The sequence below is a fragment of the Ovis canadensis genome, chromosome 19 (genome assembly GCF_042477335.2).
Source record: "Ovis canadensis isolate MfBH-ARS-UI-01 breed Bighorn chromosome 19, ARS-UI_OviCan_v2, whole genome shotgun sequence".
Classification (NCBI taxonomy): domain Eukaryota; kingdom Metazoa; phylum Chordata; class Mammalia; order Artiodactyla; family Bovidae; genus Ovis; species Ovis canadensis.
Window position 1 is genome coordinate 70,013,834 of NC_091263.1, and position 12,090 is coordinate 70,025,923.

General features: G+C 46.4%; 1 protein-coding gene across 26 annotated transcripts in view; it reads left to right on the top strand.

The window, feature by feature from the left end:
• ATG7 (autophagy related 7) overlaps positions 1–12,090 on the top strand; it is a 388,924-nt gene that overhangs the window by 272,811 nt on the left and 104,023 nt on the right. For 4 of the 26 annotated variants that reach the window (XM_069560928.1, XM_069560927.1, XM_069560929.1 and 1 more), the window contains one exon: positions 7,366–8,178. The exons of the other annotated variants lie outside the window; for them this stretch is intronic. In XM_069560928.1, the coding sequence (XP_069417029.1) occupies positions 7,366–7,386 (21 nt within the window). In that variant the 3' untranslated portion in view covers positions 7,387–8,178. Of the gene's footprint in view, positions 1–7,365; positions 8,179–12,090 lie in introns of those variants that run through there. 26 annotated transcript variants of the gene reach the window in all.

Here is a 12,090-nt window from a genome sequence, read left to right on the forward strand (position 1 = left end):
CCAGGGAAGCAATGCAATGAGGAATGCCCAGTGAATTCTCTTCTTGGACTCACTGGTTTCATTCATCAACATCACACTTGCAAAAGATTCAACCAGATAATTATATGTGACAGTGTCATTTTATACATTGTTTATAAAATGTTTGTACAATGCTAGTTTTGCAAAAGAGAAAGCCTTTACTGAACATCTTTTGAAAACTCGCTAGCAGTCCACTGTGCTCGTAACTGAATATAAAACTTAGCGAGACAAGCTCACAGTGTGTGCATCAGAGACGCGACTACTGAACTCTAGTGTCAGCAAAAAACGCTTTAGACATTTGCATATTAGGTGCTGAGAGAACAGTTACTCCTGCCTGGAGGAGTAACTATGTCAACAAAAAGCTTTCCTTGGAAGGGACCAGATTTTCCAGTTAGTTGGGATAGGATAAGTAGGCTGTCTCTGAAAAGATTTGGGCAGGGAAAGCATGGGGAAGGAGTGGAACAGGAGAGGGAGGCCAGGGTGTCCTTGGAATAAAGGTCTCAGAGGCCAGGAGTCTAAAGTATGTTACTCAGATCTTGAGCGTTTAGTTGGAGTCATCCGATATCAGAGACTGTTTGTTTGTTTGCCTATGTTTGGCCACACGGGGTCTTTGATACTTCACACAGGCTTCCTCTAGTTGCGATGAGGGGGCTATTCACTGCGGCGAGGGGGCTATTCACTGCGGCGTGCAGGCTTCTCACTGTGGCGGCCTCTCTTGTTGCCGAGCACAGGCTCCAGGGCACACAGGCTTCCGTAGCAGTGGCTCCCAGGCTCTAGAGCGCCGGCTTAGTAGCTGTGGCACACGGGCTTAGCTGCCCCGCGGCCGCTGGGATCTTCCCGACTCAGGGATTGAACCCGTGTCTCCTGCTTTGGCAGACGGATTCTTAACCACTGAGCCACCAGGGAAGCCCTGAATGCACTTTTCAGTAACAGCGTTATTGACTTACAGGTCACGTACGGTGAAGTCCGCCTCACAGTCCTGCTGCTATCACTGTCGGGCTTAGTGCTTTTCATCCCCACAAAAAGGAGCTCTGTGCCCACTGAGCTGTCATGCCTCCCTCCCGCCGCCTTCTTCCTTCCAGTCCTGGAGACCACTAACCTCCCTTCTGTCTCTGTGGATTTTCCTCTCCTGGATATGTCACGTGTTGTTGCAGTCCAGTCACTCAGTCGTGTCCGACTCTGCGACCCCACGGACTGCAGCACGTCAGGCTTCCCTGTCCATCACCATCTCCCGGAGCTTGCTCAAACTCATGTCCATTGACTCAGTGGTACTATGCAACCATCTCATCCTCTGCTGCCCCCTTCTCCATTTGCTTTCAATTTCTTCTATCATCAAGGTCTTTTCCAATGAGCTGGATCTTCATGTCACGTGACCAGAGTATTGTAGCTTCAGCTTCAGCATCAATCCTTTCAATGAATATTCAGGATCGATTTCCTTTAGGATGGACTGGTTTGATATCCTTGCAGTCCAAGGGACTCTCAAGAGTCTTCTCCAACACCACAGTTCAAAAGCAGACAAGGCATGATCGCTCAGAGCTTTTGTGTAATAAAGTTTTATTAAAGTATAAAAGAGATGGAGAATGCTTCTGACGTAGACATCAGAAGCGGGCAGAAAGAGTGCCCCCCTGCCAGCCTTTAGCAGGAAGTTACATACCTACTAGCAGGCTGCTAATTAGAGAAAGGAAGTGTCTCAAAACTCAGATGGTGGCTCCAGGCCCCTCACCCGCAGCTTGCATTTTGAGATAACATGGGCACAAGGTGAGTCATCCCGGACCATAAAACGATTGACATATATCTTGGAGAAAGGTGGATTTCCAAGGAATAACATAGTCTCATTAACATAGCTTAAGAGAATATTTGCATAAGTAAAACATACTAGTTTGTTGAATAAAACAGACTGGTTTGTCAAGTCGGTTCTGAGTCTTAGGCAAACCAACTTGAAGAAAGACAGAATCTAAGGACAGGGAGGCCTGGCTGCAGTCCATGGGGTGCTAAAGAGTCAGACGTGGCTGAGTGACTGAACTGACTGACTGAAGGTAAATACATAGTTCATTAACATAGCTTAAGAAAAACATTTCCATAAGAAAAATGCATTGGTTAGCTCAAGATGTGAGAAAAGTTAAGTTCAGGTAGAACCAGGTGTCATTATGGCAACACAGAATTTTAAAAGGAACCTCCTTTTAATTTTGTATAGAGAAGGGAAAAAAATCTTGATATTTGTAGTTTGTTTCCTCTTGCCACTCAAGAGAGAGTTTTTTTTTTTTTTTTTAATGTCTGATATTTGCAGCCTGTTTCCTCCATTTGGGGGCCCATAGCCTTCCTGCCTGTTACCCTCTCATTACATGACAACTGGGAAAACCAGCTTTGACTATACAGACCTTTGTCAACAAAGTGATGTCTCTGCTTTTTAACACACTGCCTTGGTTGGTCATAGATTTTCTTCCAAGGAGCAAGTGTCTTAATTTCATGGCTGCAGTCACACCATCCACAGCGATTTTGTAGACCAAGAAAATAAAGTCTGTCGCTGCTCCCACTTTTCCCCTCTCCTATTTACTGCAAAGTGATGGGACTGGATGCCATGATCTCAGCTTTTTTAGTTTTGAATTTTAAGCCAGCTTTTTCACTCTGCTCTTTGACCTTCATCAAGAGGCTGAATGAGCTTCCATTGTAGCTCAGGAGACCCAGGTTCGATCCCTGGTTCGGGAAGATCCCCTGGAGAAGGAAATAGCAACCCCCTCCAGTACTCCTGCTTGGAAAATCCCACGGATGGAGGAGCCTGGCAGGAGGAGCCTGGAGGAGCCTTTGAGTCCATGGCGTCTCAAAGAGTCGGACACGACTGAGCGACTTCACTTTCAAGAGCCGGAAACCAAACCAAGTTAAGGCCTTTGTGTCTGATGTCTGTTACTTAGCGTGATGTTTTCTAGGTTCATCCATTTTGTAGCAGGGTAATTCCTTTCCTTTAAAGAAAGAAAGTGTTTCATTGCTGTTAAACTTTTTCATCTCCCTTAACATCTGTGGTCTCTCTCCCAGATATGGCCCCTTCATGAAGGAGGAATGCAAAACTGACCCCACTAGAGACTACAGATCCTTTATTTTCATAGAAAGGGGCACAGAGAGAATGGGCTGAGAGAGAGATTCAAGACAGAATCCACCACGTTTAGTGAGATTGACCCTCCCATCATCGAATATCCAAAAATGATTGCCTTTGTGCTAGTTTAACGATAGTGCTGTTGAGAGGAACAGACAGATCGCCAGGTTGGGTCTGCTGGAAGAGGGGCGAGGAGCAGGGTGCAAAAAGGGGGCTGGTAGTTGGGGGAGGGCGTGCCAGATTCACAGAGGTCGGTTTCTCTTGGGCTGTGATGGTTTTGAGGTAGCGGGATAAATGAGTGAAAATGACTAGATGGTATTAGAGACAGGGTGGAGATACAGCTTGGAGAAAAAGAACAAAACTGGTAGCTTGGTTTGGCAGATAAAGTCCTCCTGTCTCACTTAGTACTGTGAAGAGAAGCTGTCGACCACGGATGCAGTGAAAATACTTACATGAAAAGCATGTGGTGATGAATTAATTTTATCTCAAGTCGTAGATTGAAAATTTTTAAAACACCCACCTCATAAATTTTTCATAAGGAAAGGGTCTTAGGCGGAGATTGCTAGATTCTTTGTAGCTAGTTTAGCTCTTGGTAAGTACACTCTGCCCATGAGGTATTAGGAGGCCTCACTCAGCTTTTACCCTCTTAAAATGTTGCTCTCTGAACAGGGAATTTTGCACAGAGTTCTGACCTTTACCTTCAAGACCCTGTTGAGAATGGTCTCGCATATTTGAAGATGGACCCCAGTCCCCCATGGCTCCTACCTGACCGTTTATCCCAGTTGGAACCAGAGGAAATGACCCTAAAGTTGATGAAACACAAGACATCCAAGTCACGGAGCCATTGACATGCTCACCACATACTGTTTAAACTGCTGAGCTTGTTGTACAAAGGCCGAGTCTAATCAAACTTGTGAATGACTTAGCCATCTTTTCATAAAATTTGCTGTGACTTTCCTTCTTAGGGTTGTTTTTCATCAAGTAGCAGCTCACATGTACTGCTTTAGTTCCAGCTGTGAGTTCAGCATTGTGCTGTGGGAAATGCCAAATAAGCTTCAAACTCTGTCTAACCAGAGAGAGAAAACACTGATTTATAGGAGTTAATAAAACAAGCTATATTGGTATATCCTTGAGATGTTCAAATTCCAAGATTCCATAACGCAACTTGCCTGAAATCGTTCATTCTCAGTTTCGAAAGTTGGCAGGTTTCATGATCCCAGCATTCATTTCAAGGCTGCATTTTACTTGGCTTCCCTGGTGACTCAGATGGTAAAGAATCTGCCCACAATGCGAGAGATCTGGGTTTGATCCCTGGGCTGGGAAGATCCCCAGGAGGGGAAAATGGCAACCCGCTCCAGTATTCTTGCCTGGAGAATCCCATGGACAGAGGAGCCTGGCGGGCTACGGTCCATGGGGTCGCACAGAGTCAGACACGCCTGAGCGACTCACAGACACACACACACACACACACACACACACACACACACACACACACACACCTTCTACTTGGTACTGTGTCATACAGTTAGGATTGCGATTATGGCACTCCTTTAAAAGAGCTGTGTTTTTGCTAAGCACCACTTTCTTTCTGCAGAATTAGGCATTCATGAATGATCATTTAAAAAGTAAGTGTAACACACCAGCTATATACCATAGGATGTAAAAATCATAATTTTTTTTTTTTTATGACTGGCAATGAACAGGCCCCGGGCCGACGGGTTGATTCTGAATTAAAACTCAGATTCTGACTCATCTACTACAGAAACCAGAATTCTAGAAAATAAAATGCCCATTTTCTCCCATAGCTGGAGAGTCATATGAAAGACATTGTAGTCATGTGATATGACTTCATTGGCATGGCAGTTTACTATTCAGCAAAGTAAATAGCGCAATTAACAAGTGTTTCTGCTGGGCCTTTTGCACTGACACTGAGTTTTTGGCCTCTCCTCCTCACAGCTGGTTTTGATTTGGTTCCCGTGGAATATTTTTGTTTTGTTTTGTTTTGTATTTAACAACAGTCAGATATTTATGTACAGCTTCATCAAGAGCCTCCGATGACAAATATGCCTTTGGAGGCTAGTAGAAGCTGTGGGAAACCCCCGTGTCAGCACTTAAACCTGTTTCCAGTGGAGGGAAATGGCCCCGGGGACTGACCTAACCCGCTCGCGAAGCAGCGTCTCTTCTCCCAAGCCTTCTGCTAGCCCACTTCCAACCTGCACTGGCCCATCCTGACACTGTACCCTGCGTCGATTTTTCCTTATGAGGCAGTCCCTCGAGGCTCAGCTTTGGCCTTCTTTCCTAAGTGAGAGGGGAAAGGCAGAGACAGCAGGCAGAAAGCCATCTAATTCTTAGACTGGAAACTGGAGCCTGGCTTTTGAAATAAGGCTTGGCAGTATCCCTTCAGAACTCACTTCATAAAATGAGCCCCTTTTATTTGCTGTCAGACCTATCTCCATGGACTTGAGATGATTAAATAAGTTGGTATTAGGGACGATCCGTTTGGAGGATGGACAGTGAACCTCGGGCACACTTCCACACCTTTAGAAGAGGCGTCTTGGACGGCACAACCTGCTTGGAGGTCTGTCGGGGAGAGAGGGGAAGAGCCATCAATGCTAAAAGCAGAGTCCAACGGCTGATAAGAAGAACTAGAGCACGGAAACTGCATCCCCTTACATTTTAGCCCTGTTCTGCTAGTGTTCTCGTGAGGACTCGAGTCAACAGTTGGTGCATCGGTTACATCACTTACATTAAGGGGATTGGACGAAATGTGAAATCCTTTTTAGCTCTAGTAATTCGGGAGTTTTTGATTCAGTGTACTGGTGTGGCTGAGAAGTACAAAGATGGCCAGTTTTTATGTCAAAATGTCTTCAAATGTGTCAGTGTGATTCCTTTTCATACGGTGTATCAGTGTCCTCTGGTAGCTCTCATATCTGGCTGCCATTGCTAGAAACAGTTCTGAGACCTAGATCTACCTTTAATCTTAAATGACTTCTCGTACTTTGTGTTGGCTGGTGTGTGTGTCACCATGTATATAAACCCTAAAAGGCGCAATCCAACTGAATAACTTACCTCCTTTTCCAGACTTGGTATCCAGGACTTTCAGCTTCATCATAAACTCAAACCTAAAACACGCCCAACTCACTACCTGTTCATATAACTTCCAAAGACAGATTCCCCAGATCCCCTTGTTTTAGGTAGTTGCAGCATCCTCAGAATGTTAAATGTGTAATATCTGAGGAGTCTGTTTAAAACTTGGCCATATTGCACAGTAACACTCCCAGAGTATATGAAGGCCTGAGCCTCGCCTGCTCAGGAGGCCTGAATTCATGGCCCAGCTCCGAGCAGTGGCCACAGCTGCTCTGTTCACTCGTGTGGCAGGGCCGGGCCATGTGCCGTGGTCCCCTGTGAGACCTTGGGTCGTTTGCTTCACTAAGCTTCCTTTTCCTTATCTGTTGAATGGGATCAGTAAACTCTACTCTGCATAATTACTGTGAGCATTAAAGAAGAAAGCACCTAACAAAGGAGAATACAGATTAATTGGGAATTGGGCTCCATGAAAATGTGCAACTTTGTACTTCAAAGGACACTATCAAGAAAGGAAAAGAATTAGAGAATAAAGGTTTTGTTTTGTGTTTTGCAATTCATTTTTCTGATTAGGAACCAATATCTAGAATATTTATATAAGGAATTCTTATAACTCAATAATAAAAAATCACTAATTCGATTTAAAAATGGCCAATGGATTTAAGGCAGGCTGCCCTGGTAGCTCAGGTGGTAAAGTGTTTGCCTACAATGCAGGTGACCTGGGTTCGATACCTGGGTTGGGAAGATCCCCTGGAGAAGGAAATGGCAACCCATTCCAATATTCATGCCTGGAAAAATCCCATGGACCAAGGAGCCTGGTGGGCTACAGTCCATGGGGTCGCAAAGAGTCAGACATGACTGAGTGACTTCAGTGGATTTAAGTTGACGTTTTTTGGAAGATATACAGATGTCCAATAAGTCCATTAAAAAAAAAAAGAGGCTTGGCATCATTAACCATCAGAGAAATGCACATCAAAACCACTGTGAGAACAACTGCAGGCCCACTAAGATGGCTATGAGAGATGAGAGGGAGAAGTGGCTGGTGAGGTACGGAGAAATTGGAAGCCTCACACACTGTTGCTCAGAGAAATGGTGCAGTCACTCTGGAAAGCAGTCTGGCAGTTCCTCAAAAAGTTAAATAGAGTTATCATATGGCTCTGTTCTTCCCCTTTTAGGTATATAAACAAGAGAAATGAAAACTACTGTTCACATAGAAACCCGTACACACATGTTTATAACAGCGTTCTTTATCATAATCGCCAGAAGGCAGGAGCAACCCACAGGCCCAGCACCTGGAAAGCGGACCAGTCAAATGTGGATGTGATGCTTGGAATCATAATGAAGTATTACTTGGTGATAAAAAAGAAAGGCGCATGTTACACCGTGGATGAAGGATGAACTTGCAGTCCTTACGCTGAGTGAAGGAGGCCAGTCACAAAAGGCCACCTGTTACAGTATTTCATTTGTACGAAATGTCCAGGATTGAACAGTCCATAGCGTCAGAGCAGATTAGGCTTTGCTGGGAAGTGGGTGTGTATGGAGACTTGGGGGGAAGTGAAGAGTGACTGCTTCTGGGTAAGGGTTTCTTTCTGATTACTGTTCCATTCTGGGATTGTGATAATGATTGCACCTTGCGAATGTGCTAAAACCTTTGAATAATTCACATTAACGGGTGAATTGTGTGGCATGTAAATTTTTTCTCCATAAAATATTTTTGAAGAGAAAGCAAGTACATGGCCCCAAGGCACATGCTTGGGAGTCCCCGGCTTCTGTCTCCTCCTTTCTCTGTCTGGGTCCTGGGGGTTGTGGGGATTTTCTGTTTGTGAAAACGAGCTCATTGTAAGAGCGAACTTGGTGTAGATGGGACCACGATCTCTTCCAGTTTTACTGTGCCTTCGTTTTCAAAGCCATGGTCTCTGCACACCTCATTTAACCCTTTCTCCTGCCACTGGGAGCCAGTAAATACTTTGCTGAGTTGTTGTTGTTCACTTGCTGAGTTGTGTCTGACTCTTTGCAAACCCATGAACTGCAGCACGCCACGCTGCCCTGTCCTTCACTATCTCCCCAGGTTTGCTTTAACTGCCATTCAGCCATCTCATCCTCTGTCGCCTCCTCCTCCTCCTGCCCTCAGTCTTTCCCAGTATCAGGGTCTTTGCCAGTGAGTCGGCTCTTCACATCAGGTGGCCAAAGTATTGGAGCTTCAGCTTCAGCGTCAGTCCTTCAATGAATATTCAGAGTTGATTTCCTTTAGGATGGACTGGTTGGATCTCCTTGCAGTCCAAGGGACTCTCAAGAGTCTTCTCCAACACCACAGAGCCCACTGGTCAACTGCCTCCCTTGTGGGCTCCTTAGGAGGAAAAAGTCAGGGTCAGCCCCTGATGGAGAGGTAAAGGGAAGACAAGGGTGCCCTGTGGTCTGTTGTTGTTTAAGTTGAAGTGGGCGTTCGAAAGATCCAAATCCCAACCTGGCTCTGAATCTTTAAAATTTCACTCTTTGTTACAGGATTTTATTTTTTCCCCGAGATATTTTGTGTGTGTGTGTGAGAAGTCTCAAACATACATAAAAGCTTACAGAAAAGTAAAATGAATACCCAGTGCCTTCCTCTTGAATTCGTCTCTTCATGTTTTGCCACACCTGCTTGTCTGTCTCTTGCTCTTTCTTTCCGCACACGTCGCGTGCATATTCACACGCTTTCTCTTTTCCTGAGCTGTTTGAAAGTAAGTTCCGTATACAGTGACACTCCCTCCCCTATAAGTTTTTTTGAATCTGGTAAACATACAGACAGTCTTCTATGTAAATAGAATACTGTTGTCACCACAGAGTAAAGAACAGTAATACTGTAACACCACCTAAAATCCAACACAAACTCAAAATTTCCCAATAGTTTGCAGGGTTTTAAAGGCACCTTTTAAGCCATTATTTGCTTTCTCCTTAAGTTTGTATCTTTATACATAAGCAGTTTTTGAAATAATAATTAAACATCAGTCCCTTGGTTTAGAAACTTGAGCATATCTGTTAAGCTGTCTTTGCACCCTCATCTCTACATGAGGAGACACACTTCTCCCGTTAGGCAGTGTCCCCACTGTCCTGTCGCCCCCCCACAGGCCTCTTCCAGTTGAGGTTATCTCCTGGGCATGCTGGTCTGACGGAGGCAGTCCTGATGGCCAGCGCACCCCTCCACAGGGTCCCCAGCGCCTGAGGCTTTGAGGAGGTAGGAATGGGACTCCAGGAAGCCAAACGGGAATACAACCTGTAAACCACTGAGATGATATGGACCAGCTAAGCCATCAAGTTGTTCCCCCACCACCATCGCCACCCTCCGAATTCTGTCGTCTCCCAGTGGAATGGCATACTGAACAGCTTGTCCTGTCCTAAAGCTCTCCTCCTCGGTAGTTTGTGTATGACTTTGGATTATAAAAGCATTAAGATAAAGGAGTGCATTTTGTCGGGGAGGAGGGATTTTTCAGCCTGTGAGAGAGAAAGTGGGGATGAGGAAGTGGAGAGCCGCTGGCCCAGACTTCCTGACCACAGCGGAGGGTCCTGGGAGCCTGGGAGGTGTGTTCGCCGTTTGGCCCATGACCCCGATCCTAGGGGCTGTATTTTTACAGCTGACCCTTCTCACTTGCAAACATAACAGCTGCTCTGTGTTGTACTTGGGGGGTTTCCATGTTTTGATACTGTAAAATTAAATTGATTCTCGGTTCTGAAATCATCATTTTGATCCATCTTGCTTCTCACCTTAGCTGTGGGAGAGCACAGAGGGACGGGGATGCGAAATATTCTATAATGTATATTTTTAGTAATATTATTCATACTTAAGCCTGGCTCCTGTCAGTCAGCAAATATTTATTGACCCCTTTCCAATTTCATGGCTGGGTGGGGATCCAAAGAGGTACAGGCCAGACCTTCCCGAACTGGTACCGCATAGCCGGGCACGTGTTTAGAAGCCCACCCTGCTCTTAAGTCATCCGTCTGTTCTCGCCCCTCCTAAACAGTTCTGCTTTCCTCTGGGGTCTGCATTGTAAATCCGGGCATTCCAGTCTCCAGATTCCCCCCCAAGCTTGACATACTCTGCCTTCTAGATTTGCACCGTCTTATCACCTAACTACAGGTTCCATAAAAGAACTCTCTGCTCAGCGAGTCCTTCAGCAAACAGCTAGCTGCGCGGCTTCCCTCCCCACCACTGCCCGCTGAAGGAAGAAAGAGTTTTGCCTGAGGCTGGAGCTTGGGCTGCTCCTTTCTCACAGCACATCCATTTCTCCTGGTCGGTTAGGGCTCAGCTCTCCCCTCTCCCAGGCGTCTGTGCAGCATCGTGAGGCCACACCTCAGAGAGCAGGGAAGGGGACTACTCAGGCCATCTGTGCTGGCCAAGTGCGAGGCCAGAGGCCAGCATGAGGCCGCCTCTTTCAGCCCAGATGGGGACGGCCAGTCCACATCGCTGCCTCGGGACACGAGCCCTCAGTCCACTGCAGTCTAAAAAAAAGTCCTTACCGTGCTGAAACTTGTTGATAAACCCAGATCTGTAATTAGGAACATAAACGGCGCGGTACAGGCCTCACACAAATGAACACTTGTGGAGCATTATGGGCCCCTGTGGATTATTTGACTTGAAGAAAAGGACGGGGGGAAAGCTGGTTGCTGTTGGACAAATTGCTACCAGATGTAGATTTCAATAAACACCACACTGCTGTTCCCTCTTGCCCGAAGGTGTTGTGAATTTCTCGAGGCAAAAGAGCAATCAGTAAACTGGCGACTGTCCCACTGAGAGGAGTCTCCTGGTGTCCCTGGCCCCGGCTGCTCGTCCACAGAGTGCAAGACAGACCCCCGGGGCCTCTCTCCCTTACCTGGTGTGTTAAAGGAGAGTAATATACTTAAAATGCAGCAGCCAGATCCCACAGAACCTAAAGGAAGTCTGGAACTGTGGTTCAAATGTCACAAAAAGAAAGTGTTACTAGAGAGTGGAGGTGGTGCTTTAAGAGAAGATCAAGGGTTTTTCTTACGTATGCTGATTGTAATAGCCTTGGGTGAACCTGCTTCAGTCAGTGAATATTAATAACCTCCTGGGGTCACGTGAAGAAAGCCCACTTTCCTCCTCCCCCACTGAGTCTACAGATGAGAGGAGGGGGCATCAGAGCAGTCTTTATGGTGGCTCAGATGGTAAAGAATGTGCCTGCAATTTGGGAGACCCAGGTTCGATCCCCAGGTCGGGAAGATCCCCCGGAGAAGGGAATGGCTCCCCATTCCAGTATTCTCATCTGGAGAATTCCATGGACAGAGGAGCCTGGTGGGCTACAGTCCATGGGGTCGCAGAGAGTAAGACACAAGTGAGCAACTGACACTTTCACTTTACAAGTAAATAATGGGCAGCCTTTACTGTCCCGGGAAGTGAAAGCACAGAAGCTGCGTGTCTGCCTTCAGCGGTGCTGCCTGGTGCAGCCAGCACCGCCTGGGAATCTGAGGCTGAAAGACCACAGAGCCATCACACTGCTTCGTCGTACCTTGAAGGGAGTGGAAAGAGACTGAGGCTGAGAGAGGGAGGCAGAGGCAATGGGACTGATGCAGCTTAGCTTACCAACACACTCCTCGTGTTCCTTAGAACAGAGTGATTCTGGACACAGAGACTGCCCTGTCCCTCCAGCAAAGAGGCAAGCGCCGGATGGGCGGTCGGCCTGAATCCAGCACTCGTCTGCGTCACTTGTTCTCTCGCCTCCTCTTCTCAGTTAGATGTTCAGCTTCTTGAAGGAAAGGGCCGCCTTTCCCGCTCTCATCGGCTGACAGGTGCTGTGCACATAAGTCCTCAGGAAAGTATCCATCGGTTGGATGGCAAGAAAAGGTTTTATGTAAAAAAAAACCGCATCAACTACTGAGACCACATTCTTGTTTTGAATTGTATGTAAGAG